A 22559-nucleotide genomic window follows, 5' to 3' on the forward strand; every position below is an offset into this window, starting at 1 on the left:
GGCCAACATGACTACAACCACACTGCATATAAATTCACTGTTATTAACATTTTTTAATTGTTTTCCTCTCATTTAAGTTGTGACAGCAGCTTCACAACATTTTCATTGCACATTTTTAGTTTTAAAAGACTTTAAAATATAAATACAAATAAAAGGGGGAGGGGAACTATGTATATATTGAACAGATTTAAATAGAACATGGCTCCACTTTGAATGAAAGTACATTTGACACTCTAGGGCCAAAGAAAAAGATAAAAATAAAATGCCTGTCCTGGTAAACTCATTTTTGTACTTTATGAAATGAGTCATATTTTTATAGAGCCAGGAAAGGATACTGATTATCAAGACATTTAAATAAGGCTGCTAAGCAAGTGAACATAAAACTGAAGGATTTTTAAAATAAAAAACTATTTCAAGGAACAGTTTCGCTTTCTCTGAAACAAAACAGACGTCAAATAAACAGACAAACATTGCACAGTCTATTACCACTAAGCCATAATGGTAGTGCTGAAACACACCAGATTAAACCCACAGAGAAAGGAAAGAGAAGCATGCTAGTTTCACCAGGGATTCATTTGTTTTGCCTATGCTGTACATTTTTAAAGAGACAGGTGAGAATTCCAACCATAATGTAGCAAACACCAGAAATGAGACTTATCAGAGAATCAACTGAACAGTAACACAAAGTTTCAAAGGCCCCTAAGGGAGCTGGGCAGCCAGAGCCAAATGAGTTTCAATAGTATTTCAGTGCCTAACTCTCCTAGTCTCCCTTAAAGATACCAGTCTAGAAGCCTGATTTTATAGTCATTACACACGTTACTCAGCATGAGTGATGGTTGCAGAATCAGACCCTAAAGCCTCTGGTCTCCCCCTACATATAGACATTATTTCTGTCTGAAAGAGGTTAGATTGAGACTGGGACTTTGTGCCTGCACAAGGGAAAGGGGAAGGTTGGCTGAACCCCTTCATGTTGCTACCTGGAGCTTGGCACCAAACACACAGGAGTAACTCAGGCAGGGGCACAAGTAGGAGGCAAGCAGGACATGCCATGCGCATGCAGGCCCATGACAACAGTGGGGTCCAAATTAGGGAAGTTAAAGCAAGGATGGGCAAAAGGGCCTCCACAGGCCGGATCCGGCCTGCCACGCAGGTGGATCCAGCCCACGGAGGCTCTGTTGCTCCCCCGCGCCCAGGCCTTAATTGGCTTGGGGGCGGGAGAGCAGAGGAAGCTTTGCGCACTCCCCCGCCCTCAGGACAATCAGAGCCTGGGAGCAGGGGAACTGTGTGAAGCTTCCTTCTCCCTGCCCTGGCCCTGCAGGGAGGAGGCTTCCCGTGCTCCCCCGCTCCCAGGCCCTGATTGGCCTAGGGGATGGGGGAGCATGCCAAGCCTCTTCCAGGGCATGGGTGCCTAGTGGGAAGGGGGGCAAAGGGACTCCCCCACCCCAATCATGGTCTGGGCTTGGGTAGTCCCGCCCCTTCCTGTTTAGGCCCCACCCTTCTGGGGTGGCCCAAGGCTATTTCAAAAATTTTTGAAGTGGCCCCCAGGCAAAAATTATTACCCACAACTGTGTTAAAGACTAGTCGACTATCCGATAAGTAAATGCTGATCAGTCAGTCGATTCCCCACCCCCTTGCTGCCTCTATCAGATAGAAGTAGCAAAGCGGGGGAGGGGGAGAGGGAGTACTTGAAAGCAGCAGCTCCACACAGCTGAGCCCAGGCTCAGCTTTGTGGTGCTGCTGCTTTGAAATGCCAAGGTGGCATTTCAAAGGGGCAGCACCGCACAGCTGAGCCAGAGATCAACTGTGTGGCGCTGTGCATGGAGCCCGGGATCAGCTGGGCAGTCCCCAGCTGATGCCAGCTCTGCGTGGCATTTCAAAGCTGGGCTGCACGTGGGTGCCAGAGTCAGTGGGACTTCCTGCTGGCCCCGGGCTGCACACGGAATTCCTCATTCCTCGATCAGAAAGAGGCAGCAAGGGAAGGGAAAAGGAAGGGGTTCTGGGGGAGCCAGCTTAAAAGCCCCAGGCCGTTCCCAGGTTCCATGCAACGCTTCCGCTTTGAAATGTACAAGAGCCCCAGCAGAGGCTCTTGTACATGTCAAAGTTGGAACACTGCATGGAGCCCAGGGCCAGTGGGGACTCCCCGCTGGCCCTGGGCTCCACGCAACTTTTCAATAGTGTACATTTCAAAGGTGGAGCGCCACTCTAGTCCTTATCAACTAATCAAATAGTCAATGGAATCCCACCGACTATTCGATTACTTAATTGAAATTTAACATCCCTAATCCTCATGCTCTTCAAATACTTTTGGGTATGTCTACACTACCCCGCTAGTTCGAACTAGCGGGGTAATGTAGGCATACCGCACTTGCAAATGAAGCCCGGGATTTGAATTTCCCGGGCTTCATTTGCATAAGCGGGGAGCCGCCATTTTTAAAACCCCGCTGGTTCGAACCCCGTGCAGCGCGGCTACACGGGGCACGAACTAGGTAGTTCGAACTGGGCTTCCTAGTTCGAACTACCGTTACTCCTCATTCCATGAGGAGTAACGGTAGTTCGAATTAGGAAGCCTAGTTCGAACTACCTAGTTCATGCCCCGTGTAGGCGCGCTGCACAGGGTTCGAACCAGCGGGGTTTTAAAAATGGCGGAGCCCCGCTTATGCAAATGAAGCCCGGGAAATTCAAATCCCAGGCTTCATTTGCAAGTGCGGTATGCCTACATTACCCTCCTCGTTCGAACTAGGAGGGTAGTGTAGACATACCCTCCGTTACTTATCAGAGCTAGTGGAAAAACTGAGGGGAAAGTATTTTTTGTCCCTGAACTCTGGGAATGTAACTAGTTTGTATACCTCTCTGGAATGTAAACAGGGTAATGGTGATAATCTCACATGCAGCACTCTCCTTTTTCTTTCCACATGCTTCAGCTCTCTCTACACTTTTTCTTCTTCCTGCTCAATTTCCTTCCTGAAGTAGTTTTCGCACCATGCAGCAGAAACATCAATAAGGGACTACAGAACCGTTAGATTTGTTATGCTCTTCAAAGAGTATGAGAAATCCTTTGTTCTAGATGAGCTCCAGTACCCTTGTTGCTGTTGCCTGTCAAAAGAGCAATAAGGCAGGAGTCCTGTGGAAAGTGGCAAGGAGTTGGTCAGGAAAAAATGTCCTGAACTTCTATTAAACAACACTATTGCCCCAAAATGGAGAGTTGTTAACACACAGGTGCAAACTTTCCACCATGGTTAACTGAACTAAGTAAATGATGTCCACTTTTCAACAGCAGAAAAATTAAGCTGACACTCTAACGTTCCCTGACGTGAAAATCATGATAACATTTAGAGCACTAGAGCATAAAAGGATTCTTCAGCTACAGTTTCACTATTTATACCATTTTTTTACATCCTGCCTTTCACTTACCTTGAGCCAAGGTAACACCAGATTAATCAGCTTCCCTCTGCTTCTGCTTTAGCCAACTCCTACAGTTTGGATTAGCTAGAGAGGGAATGTTTAGAGCACAACACTTCTTCCCCCTCTCCCCCCACATACTCCACAAATGGTTTCATTGATATTTAAAATCTAGTTCTATTAATATTAGGTCAAATCATGGGGTAAGAGAGACATAGCATAAAGGTTCTTATGCAGGGAAAAGGCACACATCTCCACTGGCCAATGGGAACTGAGATTGTGCTGGAACAGGCGCAGCACACAAAGTCTTGCCACACACACGGTACACAGAGCCACATGGAACAACCAGCCGCTTGAGCAGTCTCGGGCTTCTGGCAGGCAGGAAGCCTGCCTGAGGGTCCTGCTGGGCTGCTGGCCAGGAGCCACCTAGCTAAGCAACACACAGCCAGAGCCAGTCTCTGGCACCCCACCCTTCCTATGCCCCAACTCACAGCCCCACCACCCCTCCTGCTCCACCCAAACTCTCTGCACTCCTCTGCCCCAGGTCACAACTCCCTCCTAGATCCTGCACCCGCTCTTACTTGCTTCCCCCAAGACAGAATCCTTTCCTGCACTCATTCCCCTTCCCGGCCACTGAACCTTAATCCCCTGCCCCAGGTCACAATTCCCTTCCTTCATTCCAGCTCCCTCTCAGACACCACACCCTCTCCTGCATCCCAACCCCCAACCCCAAGTTCCCTTCAGCACCCAACCTCTGTCCCAGATCCCGCACCTCCAAAGAAAAGTGTAGCCCTTAACCATTTACCAAAATCTTAGAGTGGCCCCCTACCAAAAATTACTGCCCACCCCTGCTCTGAGTAGCTGCTCCAGGAGATCCTTCACAGGACCTTCCACTCTAGTGTAGCTTTTGGTCCCCAGGCACAGTCTGTCTCAAGCAATCCTGCCTCCAGCTGCCCACTAGCAGCCCTAAATAGACTCAGGTGCAGCCAAATCATTTTTAATTGGCTGGATTGGACTCACCTGCTCTCATTTTGGGGGTGCAAAGCTCTGTCTGTCCACAGGGCCTGGCCACCCTATGACACACCTGCATCCCCTTTCGTTCATGTTCACAATGCACCATACTCACTGGAAAAGCCCTGCAAGGATACACGATTTGTATCTGCATCGGCATTTGCAAAAATGAGCCGTGGATATTCGTTCGGATATCTGCACGTTTGAAGAGTTCTAGATACAAAATTTGTACCGTCATCTGCACCCATATCTGCAAAAATGAACCATGAATATCCACGGATGCGGATACCCATAGACAGTACTTTTTTTGTTAAAAAAAAAAAAAAGTGCTGGTACTCCAAGGGGAAAGGTTGTTGAGTTCTGACTAGAGGTGCCAGTACTGTGTACGAGGCAGTCCCATCACAAAAAAAGCACTGCCCACAAATAAAAAGTGGATATATGAAGATCTGCAGAGCCCTACTGATCAGTGCATCAAAAATACTTAGATGAATGGAAGAGATTTTATGTCATATACTGCACTTTTGCCAATGTACATAGAGACTGAGAAATTAATATCTTGTATTGCTATCACACTTCTTCTCCGGGATCCCAAAGTGCTTTATCTGCTATACGCTTCCATTGCCAGTGAAATGCAGCCATTCCCAGACTAGAGTGCAGAACCAGAGGAAGAGCAGCCATGCTGAAAAGAGGAGGGAATGAAAAGGAACCTAAATTCTGAAAACTCCCTGGGATCCAGCCTGGGGGAAAGGGCGCTGGAGAAGTAGATGCAAAATGATCTCCACGGAATGATGAAAAAGTGCTGCCAACAGAGCTCCTAATAAAAAAAAAGGAATAAGGAACATCCCTACTCATTGCCAAAACATGTCCCCCATGCAAAGCTTATTGGTAACCTGAGTTGTAGCCATCTCTGTGATATGTGCTGATCTGTGCCAGACGGCTCTCCTACATGCTTCACACAATATTATATATACACGTAAGAGAAGGAAACTGCTTTCTACAGTGAAAGTTATTCCCTATTCACTCCCTTTGACCCATTCTAGCTCTTGTGACTTCCTCAAGGCTGCCCCTCTATGCTCCGGGACAGCCTGATTAACTGTGCCAGTCAATCAATCCTCTCTAATACACGCTCCATCCACTAGACTCTCCATGCACATGGTGGAGGTAGAATTTAAGTTCAAAAATATAAATATCTTGTTGATTCTCTAGCTTTGTAAAATAAATCAGACAATTCACTTGTCTCCAGAGCGAGACATGAGTAGGGAAGGGCCATGTGAGGCCAGGTCTTCACTATGTGCCAGATCAATGGGACAGTAATCAATCCAGCGGGGGTTGAGTTGTTGTGTCTATACTAGTATAGGCACGATAAATTGTCTGCCAATCACTCTCCTGTTGACTCTGGTACTTCACCAGAATGAGATGAGTGAGGGGAGTCAACGGAAAAGTTTCTTCTGTTGACCTGATAAGTAGATCTTAGCTTCAGCAATCTGAGTGGGTATATCTAGACATGTACCCAGAAGCCTCCTGCTATGGGACAAGCCCAAGAAAGAAACCAACAGAACACCACTGGCCATCACCTACAGTCCCCAGCTAAAACCTCTCCAACGCATCATTAGTGATCTACAACCCATCCTGGACAATGATCCCTCGCTTTAACAGGCCTTGGGAGGTAGGCCGGTCCTTGCCCACAGACAACCTGCCAACCTGAAGCATATTCTCACCAGCAACTACACACCGTACCATAATAACTCGAACTCAGGAACCAATCCTTGAAACAAACTTCGGTGCCAACTCTGCCCACATATATACACCAGCAACACCATCACAGGACCTAACCAGATCAGCCATACTGTCACTGGTACATTCTCCTGCACATCTACCAACGTAATATATGCCATCATGTGCCAACAATGCCCCACTGCTATATACATCGGCCAAACTGGACAGTCCCTACGTAAAAGAATCAATGGACACAAATCTGATATTAGAAATGGCAACATACAAAAACCTGTAGGGGAACACTTCAATCTTCCTGGACACACAATTGCAGATCTAAAAGTAGCCATCCTGCAGCAAAAAAACTTCAGGACCAGACTTCAAAGAGAAACTGCTGAGCTACAGTTCATCTTCAAGTTTGACACAATCAGCTCTGGATTAAACAAAGACTGTTAATGGCTTGCTAACTACAAAAGCAGCTTCTGCTCTCTTAGAATTCACACCTCCAGATCAGCTGCTAGAAGTGGGCCTCATCCTCCTTGATTGGATCCACCTTGTCATCTCCAGCCTGATCCTGGCCTGCATATTTATACCTGCCTCTGGAAATTTCCACTACATGCATCTGACGAAGTGGGTCTTTGCCCTCGAAAGCTTATGCTCCTACACTTCAGTTAGTCTATAAGGTGCCACAGGACTCCTCGTCGCTTTTATATCTAGACCACATCCCTCTGTCACCAGAGGGATGTAAATTAGACATACTGAAATTGCTAATGAAGCGGGGATTTAAATATCCCGCGTTTCATTAGAATAAAAATGGCGGCTTTTTGCCGCCACAGCAATTTGCCGGCAAAAAGCAGCAGTCTAGATGGGGATCGGTTGACAAGGAAAGCCTTTTCCGACCGATCCAGTAAACCTTGTTGCACGCTTCATTAGCAATTTCGGTATGTCTAATTTACATCCCTCTGCTGACAGAGGGATGTAGTCTAGACATACCCAGTTATACTACTAGCGTCACTCAAATTGTGTACCTCAGATCATCCTTTCCCTGTAGTGTAGACCTGCCCTCATTCTTCGATTCCCCTCCTGCGGCAGTGCAGCCATGTGTTGTCCCCTATGTACTGAAAGTCTAGCCTAGCACTGTTGGAATAACCACTCTTCTCAGGCTAACTTCATCTATGAATGTAGCTCCCACAGAAATTAATTGTCATACAATGACATTCGCTCTGCACAACAAGGCAAGCCCTATGGAATTTTAAAATTCCATTACTGCACAATCCTTTGTATATATCCTGGTGCTTCTCTGAAGGTAACAGCCCCATGGCATACACAGGTGAAGAGACTGGGGGGAATTCAAACATATTTTTCCCTTGTAGTCCATGTCTATTTATTTATTTGACATTTCTCCTCATTTCTTCAAAAGCTAGCACTGCATAAAAAGTTTACTTTCACTGCTGAAAAACTCTGACTGCCGTGATTTCTAAATAAAATAATTAATGAGGCACTTGGAGGAACCATCACCACTTGGAGGGCACATTTTCAGCTTTGTCTTTTCTAAAATTTTGCCCCAGTTAAAATAAACTGGCTTGGCATCTGCTGGTGGCATGATATATCTCAGTTTCTCTTTACATGTCTTCAAGATTAATTGTAGTCTATTCAGGAGGGTGTTCAAACTAGCAGGGTGGTAGTAGCTGATGCCAAAATCTTGCACAAACTACAACGGGCCTTGCTGGCACCAAAACAACAGTGTCATAAGCTGATATACGAAGCAAGCAAACATTAAAAATAGCACATCCACAGATGTACTATGCTTACTTTCTCTCTATGTGTTATGTTTAGATCCAAAAAGAACCTCTACTTTGCAGTAAAGATTCTGGGCCTGAATTTGAGTTCCTGGCCTTCACCTGTGTGAGTGAAAATTTTATGTGCACACTGCACTCCTGCCTCCTACAGTCAGAAACCCCTGCACGTACACATTGACACCACTAAAGTCTATGTTTTCATACTACTGAAAAATCTATTTACCACATGCAAAAACTAACATTTGTGCAACATGTAGGTGATAGAGATTTTAAAGTGTGCAGGCTGGGTTTGTGCCTATAAATAGATAGGCTCACAATTCTGTGTGTCCAAGGTAGAATTTGGGAAGCCCAGCTAAGAATTTGGCCTCAGACAGAGTTTATGGTTTCAAAGTTTGTTAAATATATTCATGATCAGTTTCTTTGTTAAAATATGCATTGCTAACAGACACACTAGTCCTCAGTGAGGACAACTAGCTTAGAACACAATTTTGGAGTTTTTGGTCAGAATCATTTTAAGATATATTAAAGTTAAATAACCAAAGCAAAAACCTCTCATTTTTGAAACTCTCCTGTCTCCAAGGCACCTTCTTTAAACAATGACATCCTTTGCAAATACCCTGATCTCTGGCTAGACAACAAGCATAAAACACTTCAGATGAAAAGTTGAGGATGTTCTGGAGGGAAACCAGGTTCATCATAGAAAGTCAGCTAAATCCAACAGTTCATCATTACAGCCTTCAGTTGCTAAAACATCGTCTAATTGGGTTGAGATGTTATCATGTGAGGTGACCTAAATAATGCTTCACACTTTGCCCTTCTTTGAATTGAAGGGCTGCATATGTATATAACATAAAGTATAGTTCTGGAGATGTTCAGAATCTAATTGTGACAGGACCTGAAAAGGTGAGCTTGGCTGGGGGTGGAGGAAGAAGTGCTGAGTCAGTCAGAATTCCTTCTAGTGTCTCCATCTGTAGCAGAGCCCTCCACTACCCTTAGGCTGAAAAAGGCAGAATGTACACCCTACCCTGATCCTTCAGAGATATAGTGTGGCATTTAGGGAAAACTTTCTTGTTTTCTGTTGCTTTTTTTAAATTTGCCATTCTATCTGAAAGATAAAAACTGGAAGGAAATATTAGCTAAAAAAAGTGGCGTAAAGTAAAAAGACATACTTCCAGATGCTCCAGAGGGTCATTAGGAGAGGAATGTGACACTGCTCTGAGTTTAGAGTTACCTTCTACGCTCAGCTAGCCCGAGCACTTTAGTGAGGGAACAGCTACATTACTAAGCACAGAATTTGACTCACATACTATAGATCAAAAGTTGTAAGTTTATGCAAGAATCTTAAAATCTCTTGGATTATGAAAGTGACTGCTATTGGGCAATAATAGAGCCCCTAGTCTGTGCTTTTGGCAAGACACCGCCAGCCATCTTTTCAACTCATTAAGCAATTATTTTCCACAATAAGCCTGAACTGCAGACAGTAATTTACTCATAACAGCAAAAGTCAAAGGTAAAGTTTAAATCTTTGGTCCTTACTATGTCCTATAACCAGAAGCCACACGCTGTACATGTATGTACCTTTATACTAGGCACTTCAGCCAATGTAGTCAGTGTTTGTAAATGACAGATAAGACACTTGGAAGAAATACAAACTCCGCGTTCCACATGTGAAGGAAACTAAATTATACCTTTCTGCTTATTTGTTTTGGCATGGCACAGATAGCAGGCATACCTGCATTATAGGATTGAGGTATGTAAATGCAGACAGCAAGCACCACGGGCTAGCAGAGTGATTCATAATAAAAGAGCAGAGGGAAGTGGTTTCTCATACCTCCATCCTGTGAATTCATGATATTCAGTGCAAACAACATTGCATTGGAGAATGTGGTAGCCTCTTCCTTGCTTGCGAAGTTCAAGCCGTAGACTTGCCGTGCATCGCGCCACTGATGAAAGGTAGGTGTTGCTTGATTATACTTCAGACCTTTCACAATTGAATAATTTATCACTACCTGCAATTTCACAGATAGAGGAAGGTTACATATATTCAACTCTCTACCAGGAAAGAAAAGGTAAGCATCAGTTCAGGTCTGCAATGGAAAAATATATAGACAAAAAGATAGGCAAGTGGGAGTTTTAATTCCTAGACACATATCTGCAGAGGAGATTTAGAATTGTTCCATTCAGTGTTCAGGTACACGGACTCCACCTGAATAATCTGCTACCTGCTCAAGCCTCCCTCAAAAGCTCTACCACGCAGCTGTGCACATTTCAGATAAGTGTTTGACTTAGCACCAGCAGTTGCTGACACCTGTTAGGGAGCAATCATCCACCGTGGTTAGAAAAAGGAAGCAACTCATTTATTGGCACCAACCCCTGCCACAAATGGTGTAGGATATGCTTTCACTACCAAGTATTGTTGACAAAACTTACGTCACACCCAAGTTGACAAAACAAAAATCACCAGAGGGTGTTCACATTTGCTCTGTTAACAGATCATGTCCACATTGGGGGCACCAACATTGACAGTATGAGCAATGCACTGTGGGTATGCCTTCCACAGTGCAGTATTATGGGAAGGCAAAGCTGATCCCTGTGCTTCCTGGGATTCCCTCCCAGTTCTCCCACAGCACTCTCAGCTGCTGGGAGCAGCATCAAGAGTAGCTCTGTGAGCACTACATGCTGAGGAACCTCGAAGCAGCTCAGTGTCCATCCCTCTTGCTCTGCAACAGCCACCTGCCTGCTGCCATGTTCCTAGTGCAGGGCAGAACAGGAGCGTTCCTATGATTTGTTCTTTGTTTGTTCCCCAAAAGAAGCAGCTCATTGATCAGTCAAATATTTCTCAGAGCTTTGGGAGGGATGCATGCCTGCAGGGCAGCAGAGACCAAAACACTGAGCTCAGCCATCTGGGCAGGCATTGTGGGATACCAACAGAAGCCAATTCTTTTGAACACTGGTTCTGTTGACAGTAAAAGGAGTGGAAAAGAAAAAAAAGTCTCTCATAGGAGCAGAAGTTTTTGGTCACCAAAATTGGGTGCTTTTCCCGACTAAAGTTACATTTCTTAGTGTATGCGCTCACTGTTTTGTCACCAAAAGGCAGTTTGTGGAGACAAAACTTGGTAGTGTAGGCAAAGCCTAAATGTTTGAGGAGATGACAGAGAGCTGATTTGCTCCTCCCCCATGCTCTGAGTTACTATCAGTTTTTCAAGATGGGGAATTGTTTTGTCTAGAATTAGACTGACATAGATAATACTGGAGGACTCAGAGATAGATAATACTGGAGGACTTCCACCTGCTGCCTTGCTGCACATTCTTCAGCTGCCACTCAAGGCTACAGAAATAAAAAGGCATCTGTGCTCAGAAACAAATTAAAATTATTTGCAACTGTCTAATTAGTAAACTTTGTAGCCATATTATCCTGGTGACCATCTTAGCTGACATCCCACAGACAGAACTGGAAACTTCCAAAGCTAGAAGCATGAGCTGCTACAGCCTGAGCTGCTATAGTCTGAGCTAACTCAAGCTGTACCAGACTAAAATATTTGTGGACTGACAACAGAAGGACAACTATAATGCACTCTCACCAGCTAGCTACACGGGCACTTTATGACAGGTAACCTATAAGGGACAAAACAAAAACTCCCATTCTGAAGAGTACATGGTCCAAAGTTGCACAGATATATAGTGTCATTAAAATAACAGTGTGGCTGGTGGAGGTTGTCTCTTTACAAACTGCTGGGTTCAGGGGAGAGAGAAGCTGCAACTATATCCTGGATAAGAACAATTCCAAGTGTTCAAGTATTGCAGATCTAGGTTTGATGTTCATAGCTGACTTTTACAGTAGGGGTTGTTTTGACTCTAGTTTTACAACAGACAAAACCAAGCCTCAGGCATAATCTGATTCGAAAGCACACTGAAGTCAACTGAAGTCGTTCTTTAGTGAAGTTTTATTTAGGTCCTATGTGAATCAGATCCATCATTGAGTGGTAAGACCTGACTTGCAGGAGTAGGAGGAGAAGGCTTGCAGCACACTGTCTGGGTGACTATAACAAGTGCAAGGGACAGCATGAGCAGAAGTGTTTAGACAGGAATGAGAAATGAAGACAAAGGGTGCAGAAAGCTGCGAAGTTTTGGCAGCCCACCCATCAGGAAGGTCCACTGAGAAATAGCACTATGGTGTCAGATAATTAAATAACCCCCAAGTGGCTTGTGCAGCAAGGACATATAGAAAAGGACACTATGGTTAACCTAGAAGAAGCCTCAAATTAAAGTATCTGCAGCTCGAGGGCTCCGTCTAAATTGTCAGGTTTTTGTGGAAGAGGAAATATAAATAAAGTGCTCATTAGCATTTCTTGAGCTCTCATTTGCATATTCTCTTCCGATCCTTTTTGCAGGAAAAAACGCAGTGTAGAGGGGGCCATTTTTACAAAAAAAACCCCTTATTCCTCTTTTTTTCTTGCACAAAAGGTTTTTTTATGCAAAATGGCCCGACTACACTGCGTTTTTTTCCGCAAAAAGGATCGGAAGAGAATATGCAAATGAGAATGTGAGAAATGTTAATGAGCACTTAATTTGCATTTTCTATTCCGCAAAAATAATGCAGTGTAGATGGAGCCTAGGTGTCTGACTCATACTTATGCTCTGTTGCTAAGATCTGTACCAGTGTGTTGCAATTACAGGCATTAATTCTGTAGGTAAAAACTTTGCCCACATAAGGGATGCTGCCCTTTTGAAAATTTGGTTCGATTCACCTGAAATATCTAACTCATTAGTGGGTGGCAGGTGAGCTGTGTTTAGGAAGAGACATCTCATTCTATTGATCCAGGAGGGCAGGATTGGGGCCTAATTGTCCTAGATGCAGATCACAAATATGCATCCACCTCTGAGATACCAGCAGAGATTGTAAATCTGTTAACTCTATCTCCAGCCTCAATTAATTAACAATCTACAATATATTCAGTAATCAGACGAGACCATTTGTGTCTTCTGCATTTATAATAATAATACCAAATATAAGCAGAAAGGTCTGTTCTGAATCTTTCTTCTGAAGTGTTTGCAATCCTGCGGTGAAAATTCACTCCAGGTTTAACTACAGCATAAACAATAGGAGCCAGTTCTTTGGAAACAGACAGTGCTATCTTCATATTGGATAGTCTTTTCTTTCTTCTTTATCTTCTGGCACTCTCAGGTACACCGGGCATTCATCAATTTCTGCCATTTATATCAGTCTTGTGCTGGTCTGCTCAGACATCCAACTGCCATGTTGATGGATTTGGCTTCTCTCTCAGTTCTGCACAATGTTTCTCTAGGTTGTCCCATTTTCTCTTCCCATGTGGGGTCCATGTTCTCTTCTGATGTGGAAGTGGATAGCATCTTTAAAGGAAACTCAATTGTGATAACTGTTGTCTTCTTACCCTGTTTGATGCTTTAGGTTCATTTGCTCTACTCAGAATTTCTGATGGTCAAAAAACATGGCAGAAAGGTATTGCTGTCACACAATGGCACATATCACATTAGTAGATGTGCAGGTAAATAAGAAATGAGATATATGACATCATTTGCCTGCAATGTCTCTATGCCATGTATGTTGGACAAACTGGACTCTCTATGTAGCAAAATAAATGGACACAAATCAGACATCAAGGATGGTAACATACAAAAATCAGTGGGAGAACATTTTAACCTCCCTGGAACACAGACTTGAAAGTTTCCATCCTCAAGCAAAAACAAAACAAAAACAAAACAAAACTCACCTTCAAAAACAGGCTGCAACATGAAACTGCTGAGCTGGAATTCATATGCAAATTTGATACCATCAGAATGGTCTGAAGAGGGATTGGGAATGGCTCACTCATTACTATAAGTCATTTTCCACTTTAGGTATTTTCATTTTTTATCCATATCTACTCTGATTGAATTAGCTTTAATGTAACACTCCCATCTCTGTGGTTTCCTTAGTCTTTCATTTCATGAGTCTGATGAAGTGAGTTGCAGCTCACAAAAGCTTATATCATAATAAAATTGTAAATCTTTAAGGTGCCAACAGACTCCTTGTTTTTGCTGAAACAGACTAACATGGCTACCTCTGAAATCTGTCCACTCTACCACTCCTCTTTTTTACTTCTCTCTCTAGAACTCAGTATTCTTTTAGCCAATTGCTTGTCTCTTCAGACATCTTCGCATTAATGGGATTTCCCCCCCTTCTTTTTACTATTTCTCTTTTCCATTGTTGCCCAGGTTAATCTATTCTTCCTCTTTAGATTTTTTTTAACTTTTATGACTGTCACTGCACTTTCTAGATGGCACCTCTCTGATATTTTCCCACAGAGTATTGCTGTCTTTGTTTTCTTTAATTGACTCAGAACACTGAATCTGTTCTTTACTTCAAGCTGAAAAAGCACATGTTATGTATATTTGGATCTTTCAACTGTGTTGCTGATGGGCTTTCTTTTTTTTAAAAAACCTTCACCCTCGATTTGATTTTCAATTGTACAATACAAAGGTTAGGGTCCCGATCTACGTCTGCTTCCCTGTAGTCATCAGGGATGGATTTGATCCAACATTTTCAAAAACGTTACAAGCTTATAACCCAAGGATGTTGTCAGGGTAACAAACTTCAATTCTGGTCTACACTTGCAGTGATCAACTCTGAAAAGTCCCACCTTCTCCAAGGGCCCATTTTTATATTAATTTGCTAGTTTGGGGCAGTATGTTAATCCTCAAGACCACTGTGATTTACTTTTGCCTTGCTTTGTTTATTTTTTCAGCACAACCCTGCCAAATGCATCTCAATAATTAGCTCCTCCTGAGGCCTTATCACTTGATATTAAAATTCCTCACTTAAGAATCATTCATTCATACCTCTGAATTCAACTAAAAGCAGCTGAATTCTGCAAACAAATATTCGAAGAAGAATGACTAACAAAATGGAAGTGGTTAAAGTGCTGGTAGCCACAGCTTGAAAAGTACCTCAGCCTGTATTTCTGCTGCTTTGTGGGGGCTGCTGACCAGGTTGGTATGAGTCTACACAGATGCGTGCGTCTGTGCAGGGGAAACAGATACTTCATTTGCACTATGCCATTAATAAGTACTTAGCCATTGCATCTGAGAAATACACAGTGAAGCATGCCAATGAGGCCCATAAATGAGATTTATAAAACAGCCTTATGAAGATTTCCAGTTATTAGATTTACATTTGATCACTCTCAACATCATCTTAAAAACCACATTAGTGGGATAGAACGTTTTAGAGGAGTGGTGACCAATTAGAGAAAAGGTCAAACAGAGATTGAAAAGTAGGGAAAATGAGGTCCAAACATCTGTAAATATCGTTAAATGAAAACCAGAAAAAAGACCAGAAGCAAAAGCAGCTAGAGAAAGACAAGAAAGGGAAAAACCTGCATGCAGCAGAAAATGCAACAGAAGACTGAGAATGCAAATTAAAAAGAAAGATTCTCAGACATCTAGAGTAAGTAGAAAATTAAACAGAAGACATTAAAAGCAAACAAAGGTGAGGTCATGTAGATTATACTAATCTCTTTCTATCTCATCCTGCCAATCAGTAGGCAATACAAGTTTAAATTGACTCTCTGCAGCAATCCTGTGCTAGGGATTTGGGGCCAGATCCTTGATTGGTATAAATCGGCTTAGCTCCAGTAATTTTATTTTATGCCTATTTACACTAGCCAAGGATCTGCCCATTTTCAGAAAACATGCTTTGCTGGTTAAAAAGTTTCCTTTAACAAACCCTCACATTTCAATGGGCCTCTATTGAAGTCAGTATGAGTGTGCATGAATTGGTTTTAACAGAGAACAATTTGCACTGGATGCCTTTTTGTTGTTGTTGTTAAATGCAACTAGTTAGCTATTTTTGTTTTGCAGTAATAAACCATTACAGAAGATGTAATTAGAGTTGGGACTAATGAGAAGTAGTTTAAATTCTGAACCTGAAAAACTTGGAAATTATTTTGTACGTGCCAGTCTCATAGCTCAGTTTATGTTAGGTCCAATGGATAGTGTGATTATTACAAAAATGTATTATAACGTTTACATTAGTATTTTCTCTTACAACTTTTTTATTTTCTAGAGTGATTTTAGACTAATTCCAGGTAACTTCACAGGTTTTTTGTTTGTTAGTTTTCAAGTGCTTGAACATCCCAAATCAGTAGAGAAGTATGGATTTTATATTCTCATTTTTATTTCCTCCTGAATTCAGATGTTTTCAGTGATGACTTGTGCCTACTTATTTACTTCATACGTACTTACATTTGCAATCCAATCCAATAGCTAAAGCAGAACTGACACATTTAAAGCACCACTGACAAAATTTCAAATTTAAATTGTTATAGTCTGATTAAGAACACCCTCTGGCTTATAAATAAGTAGTAGAGAAAAAAACAGACATCATACAATTGCAGGAAAAAATGAATATAAAAAATACAACAACTATTATTTATGTGGGGCCCATGTGAAACAGTGATTTGTGCTTCCTTTACTGGGATAGGTAGAAGTTCATGAATATTCATTATTCCACAGCCATCCTGATATCAGTCACTGATACCAAAGCATAAACGAAAATATCTGATCTTGTTACTAATAAACTCAACAACTTCATGTACTTCATCTTTATGTATATTTATAACATCTTTGCTGACCAAAAAAGGATAAAAATAGAGATGAAAAATATTTTAGCAATTTCAAAAGTACACTTTAAATGGTTGAAAACCAACATACTATATTTCTGAAAAATTATTTGCTTTCCCTTTGAAAGGCATGAAGGTGGTAAAAGCATCAGAATGTACAGCAATACATAGTGATTAAAACATATTGCATTTTTCATTCACAGATTGTTTTTCAAAGCAAAGCAGAGTACTGTAGTAAGCATCATTACATTTTACAAAAGGCAGAAACTGAGACACAGAGGCTACGTCTACACTGGCACCCTTTTCTGGAAATGCTTAAAACGGAACAGTTTTCCGTTATAAGTATTTCCGGAAAAAGCGCGTCTACATTGGCAGGATGCTTTTCTGGAAAAGCACTTTTCCGGAAAAGTGTCCGTGGCCAATGTAGACGCGCTTTTCCGCAATAAGTATTTCCGGAAAAAGCGCGTCTACATTGGCAGGATGCTTTTCTGGAAAAGCACTGTTTCTGGAAAAGTGTCTGTGGCCAATGTAGACGCGCTTTTCCGCAAAAAAGCCCCAATCGTCATTTTCGCGATCGGGGCTTTTTTGCGGAAAAGACTACTGTGCTGTCTACACTGGCCCTTTTCCGGAATAGTTTTTCCGGAAAAGGACTTTTGCCCGAACGGGAGCAGCATAGTTTTTCCGGAAAAGCACTGACAATTTTACAGTAGATCGTCATTGCTTTTCCGGAAAAGCAAGCTGCCAGAGTAGACAGCTGGCAAGTTATTCCGGAAAAGCGACTGCTTTTCCGGAATAAGTGGCCCAGTGTAGACACAGCCAGAGAAGTTAAGTATATGCCGTAAATCACATGAGTGAATGAAAGGGCTAGAAACAGAACCAGAGACTCCCGACTTCCAGAGCCTTGTTCTAAAATGTAAAATGGGACTAATTCATAGATTTAACAGTTAAATGTGACTATTACATTCAGTAATAGTTCCTCTGAAGAAGTGGATTGTGCCCACCAAAGCTCATGATACCATCTACATGTTTTGTTAGTCTCTAAGGTGCTGCAAGACTATTAGTTGTTTTTTAAGGATTACATTCAGAATGAGACGTTTATTTATAGCTCCTGTGAACAAATGCTATCACACTTAGACTGACACACATGACACTGCTGCTAACAGTGTCCCCATACCATACAGACAACCAATGACTAGGAATCAGAGTATGACCTCAGTTCCTTAGTTGTGAATCCTACATAGTTCTATTTATGCCACGGTAAATGAGATCAGAGTATGTGGCTAAGTTTTTAAAATGCAATATGGCAACTAAGTTACTCATCATGAGAAAGTGGGAATCACAAGGAGAGTGAGTGGTCTTTTATGTGGCAGGAATGCTAAAAGTCTGTACCACAGACGGGGCAGCAAAGAGTAATTTGGAAGCAGTATGGAGCAAAGCCTTCAGTGATAAAAAGAGATAGATAAAATGGAGCACAAAACACACACAATCTTCCATACCTAATATTTAATGAGATTTCTCTCTCATGTAAAGTACAGAGAAAATATAATAAATAGAGGTACAGTTCTGGATCAAGAAATCACAAAGAACACAGGTGTATGGAACAGAATATTAATTTACATACCCTTTGTAGGAGTAGCATTAATTATACAACTGATAACATCTTTAGCGATCAAAGAATAAGGACACAAAAGACATAGTTACTCACTTGCTGATCTTGTAGTTTCACGCCAACTACTCTAAAGGTGTTACTGGCAGTGTTGTGGTATATGTTGATTCTGCTGAATCCCTGCTGTCCCGGCTTTATTGGCACCCATTTCTTACTGGTATCATCATAGACCATAACTGAAGCCCGGGCTTGGCAAATACTCTGTTCACTGGAGAACAAAAGTAACATAAGCATAAAACACAGTAAATGTGTGATTTGCTGAAAATTATTCTGAGGAAAGCACAGTTATCAAATATATTTAAACCGTATATTACACATCTGGTCTATTAACCCTCAGAAGGCTGGCATATTACACTGTCTACCAAATTAATGGTTTAATGGTTAACTGTGTGTGCAAACATGCGCACGCGCACACACACTCACACACACACACACATACACACTTCAGTGTGTACTTTACTTGAATTTTATTTTCATCTTGCACACCAATATTAGGACCTAAGTGGAAACTTAACTTGCAAACACTTAAAGAAAGGAAACCAAAAGCATTCATACTCCATTTAATATGCACCTCTTGAAAAATGACGCCTTTCATGTCTGCTTTGAAATTATTATGTTGAAGCTCTGGCATATAAACTGCAGTAAAGTTTGGACACACAATTTAAACTAGAAACAAAAGCACCCTCAAACCAAAAGCCCTGTTAGGTAAACTGAAGAAATCAATTACACTAATCCAGTTAATGTCTGTAATATTTAGACCTGATGACGCATTTAGAAGTCCCAGAATACACTGTGGAAGATACACAGGCTCTTTAAAAACAGTTTTATTTCAGCTTAATAGCAAAGAAGGAAAGATCAAGTAGTTTAGTTACTGAAATATAATCACTTCTCCAAGCAGCCCAAAATGCTACAGAAAGCAAGATTACATTAAAAAAAATCGGAATATGGAGATTCACATCTTTCAATTATTTTCAGTCTGGGTTAGAGATGTGAAGAAAGATTTTAATTAAATGTAGATAATGACTACATTAATTCTTGCATATTTTGGGGAACTATAGTTGGAACATTTCCAACAGCGGTCATCTTTTTCTGAACTTTATTTAAGACGGCACCCTATATTTTTTAGTATTAGTACAGCTGCTGAAACAATTTGTATAGAAGGTATGCTGACAGCCATTGGACCAAACTATAAATCCTGTATGCGGCAGCATCCCTAGTTTCAGTACCTATGAATACTCATGTGCGTTTGCAGTTATAAGCATATAAGTTTCTTGTTAAAATGCATAATCATGATAAGGTAATTACTGTAAATGTTTATTTTTATTCTGCAATTTCACATGCATTTATTATCTTCCTCCCACTTAAATTTATTCTTGGAACAGCAGCTTTGTCAGACAAACGGTGCACTCCTTCAGATTAAAAAAAAACAACAACATCTTTCAGATGAAACAGCTATCATTGGGTATAAGCTGAGGTCATACAAACACAGGACATATTACTCAACATCCATCACTGACATTTTTGGACTGTCAACCAGTATTTCAACTATTGCTATCTCGAATTCCTAGCAGTTGCAGACACTAGGGCAGGGGTGGGCAATTATTATAGAAGGGGGCCACTTCCCAAATATCTGAAGTGGCCCTGGACTAGAAGAGGCGGAGCCTCGGGTGGAAGGGGGTGGGGCCAGGACACTTCTGTGCTCCCCCGCCTACAGATCCTGATTGGCTTGAGAGCAGGGGAGAGCCTGAAGTCTTTGCCCCCTTCTCCCTCTGCTGCCTAGAGAGAACCACCAGCTGTTCACTCTTGGTGCCACATGCCCCTGGTGGGGGGAGGAGACTTCTTGCGCTACTCTATCCGCAGGTCTCAACTGTCCTAGGGGTGGGAGAGCAGCAGGGCGGCCACAGACCGGAACAACCGGCTTGGTGGGCCCCTGGCTGCCAGAGGAATAAGAACTCCCAAAATAACGACTTCAAAATAGTGTGTCCATGCTACAGGGAAGCCTCAAAATTAGCTCCCTTAATGTGGACGTGCTACCTCACCTTAGACCCCCAGCAAGCACTGGGAAGTAATTAATCTGAATGACTCTGGGGAACAGTTATTTTGAAATGGCAGCAGTGGAGTGTTCTCACTACCATTATTTCAAAATAACTAGTTCGAAATAAGTGTTATTCCTCGTGGAAAGCAGGAGTTATTATTTTGAAATATCCAGCCCAGTATTTTGAAATAACAGGCTCAGTAGTGTGGATGCTCCACTTGTTATTTCGAAACAAAGGGAGTTTTTCCAAAATAACTCCCTGGTGTAGACCAGCGCTAGGACTATGCTCCCAAGAAATGGGTAAACACTCAACATTTCTGTGATCCAAGGCCTGGACCCTCATCCTGCACAAAGCAGGCAATTTGCATGAATAAGCAGTGCAGAATCAGACCTACAGTATTTTTTTTTTAAAGATGACATTGTTATGGTGTAGGTCTGGTGTAAGTCCTGAGCTAATGACAACCCTAATAATTTTATACCTACAGGCCACTTCATACCTGCTCTCTTTCTTAGTTTGGGAGGAGGGATGGTAAAGCATTTCCAACTATCCAATGAAAAGCAGTAACACCTGAAGGGCCATCTCATTAAGCTTTAAAAAAAACAGGAAAAGAAACAAACAATAGCTGGTAAACCCCCCAATTCCTTTTCGTGCCATCAAAGTAGGAACAGAGAGACATTGTTGTCATTGCTACTTGTGGGAGATGTTCAGATGTGATGCAGATAAGTATGATAGATAGACAGAGACAGTTAGACAGCACTCACTATGTTGGCAGACAATCCATATCCTAAAGCTAAGAAATCCAGAATAATGCGCTGTTATTACTTCACTGAATGAAAATCAGTAGGATGTGTTACTGGAGCATATAGGAGAAGTCGCTTGTGCAGCCTTAATGTAAAAATTCTTTATGTATATATAGGTTTTATAAGGGATATGCGCAGGTACATCCACAAGTTTGTTGTCTTGTTGCATGAGACAGGGAATGTCTTTTTTCCACCACAGTACAATGAAGCCAAAATCCCCTTAGGGCCTTTAGGCACAGCAACAACAAATGGCCAAAACACTTGGCAGAGTAATCGTAAAACATCAGTTGTTTGAGGGATATTTCTGAGAAGCATAATTCAATTTCTGATGTTTCTAGGATACAGTAGTTCATGCTACAAAATTGAGCTCATGGGCCTGCTCCCACCCCGCTTTCTCATTATAATGATGTTTGCTTTTGAAAAACAAAAAACAAAAAAAACAGCTGTTTGATTAACTACAGGCCAAACCAAGTCAGGGCCGAGTACCTGCTGAACATTCCCGTAAGCAACTCTCCCTGGAGTCACTGAGTGTTTAGGACATCAACAACAAGCCACAGAGTAAAGCACATCCGATTTCTGCAGCCAAATGCAGTGTCCTTCACAATGTCTGTTGCACATCTGCACCCTTATTTATATTTATGAGAGTTGGTCAGAGACACTTTGACCAAACCATATTCCATCCAAATTAAAAATCAAGTAGATTTTCTGGAATTTCCTTTTGGAAGAAAACTAGGGAGAAAAGTTTGGATAAGACTGAAAAAATACAGTTTTGACCTTTTCAGATTGAAATATTTTGATTTATTCTTTAGGAAAAGAGTTTTCATTTTGAAAGTTTGTTCTATATTATATGCTATATAGTATAAGAAACACATTTTAAGATGTTAAAAACAAAACAATTATGTCAAAACATTATGCTTTTTCAAAAATGAATTTATTTTTATTATTTAATAAACAATGTATCAATTTTTGGTTTTCATTCGGATTTGGAATAAAGCTAAATTTCAAAACTGCAAAATCCTCCATGAAATGTAACTTCTGCCCTCCACACAGCTCTGACTTTGACATTGTGTGACTAAACCAAATTTGAAATGTTTGCACTGTTCTTCATAAAGGTGGGCAGGAGCATTAAAGGACCATTTCCCCACATCAGATATATTAGCAGAGGCATTTTAATTAATTCTCCTATAACACAAAGTATCAGGCCCCATTTCTACTTCCCCCTAAATCACTGGGCATTTTTAACCATTAACTTCTATAGGAACAGGATTAGGCTGATTACATGGCCTCTACGTAAAATAACAGAAAGCAACATAAAACAAGTGACACAATACAAGGAAAATTTACTCTTTGCAAAGTCCTTCATTGTCTTGCAAACTTTACAATCTGATTCTAGCCTACAGCCTCTTACCTTGAGCTAAGGAGCACTTCTATACTCCTAAAATCTGTTTTCTCTTTACTTTACCCTTTCTGCTGCTATAGTTATTTCCAAATACCAA

General features: G+C 41.6%; 1 protein-coding gene across 8 annotated transcripts in view; it reads right to left on the reverse strand.

Moving 5' to 3' along the window:
* The window catches only part of EVL (Enah/Vasp-like), a 211449-nt gene that overhangs the window by 67720 nt on the left and 121170 nt on the right, over positions 1 to 22559 (reverse strand). For 7 of the 8 annotated variants that reach the window (XM_075926578.2, XM_075926577.2, XM_075926575.2 and 4 more), the window contains 2 exons: positions 18267 to 18435; positions 9754 to 9931 (listed from right to left, as the gene is read on the reverse strand). The exons of the other annotated variant lie outside the window; for it this stretch is intronic. In XM_075926578.2, the coding sequence (XP_075782693.2) occupies positions 9754 to 9931; positions 18267 to 18401 (313 nt within the window). In that variant the 5' untranslated portion in view covers positions 18402 to 18435. The remainder of the gene's footprint in view (positions 1 to 9753; positions 9932 to 18266; positions 18436 to 22559) is intronic. 8 annotated transcript variants of the gene reach the window in all.

The sequence above is a fragment of the Pelodiscus sinensis genome, chromosome 5, assembly GCF_052426305.1.
Source record: "Pelodiscus sinensis isolate ZL-2025 chromosome 5, ASM5242630v1, whole genome shotgun sequence".
In the NCBI taxonomy this organism is placed as follows: domain Eukaryota; kingdom Metazoa; phylum Chordata; order Testudines; family Trionychidae; genus Pelodiscus; species Pelodiscus sinensis.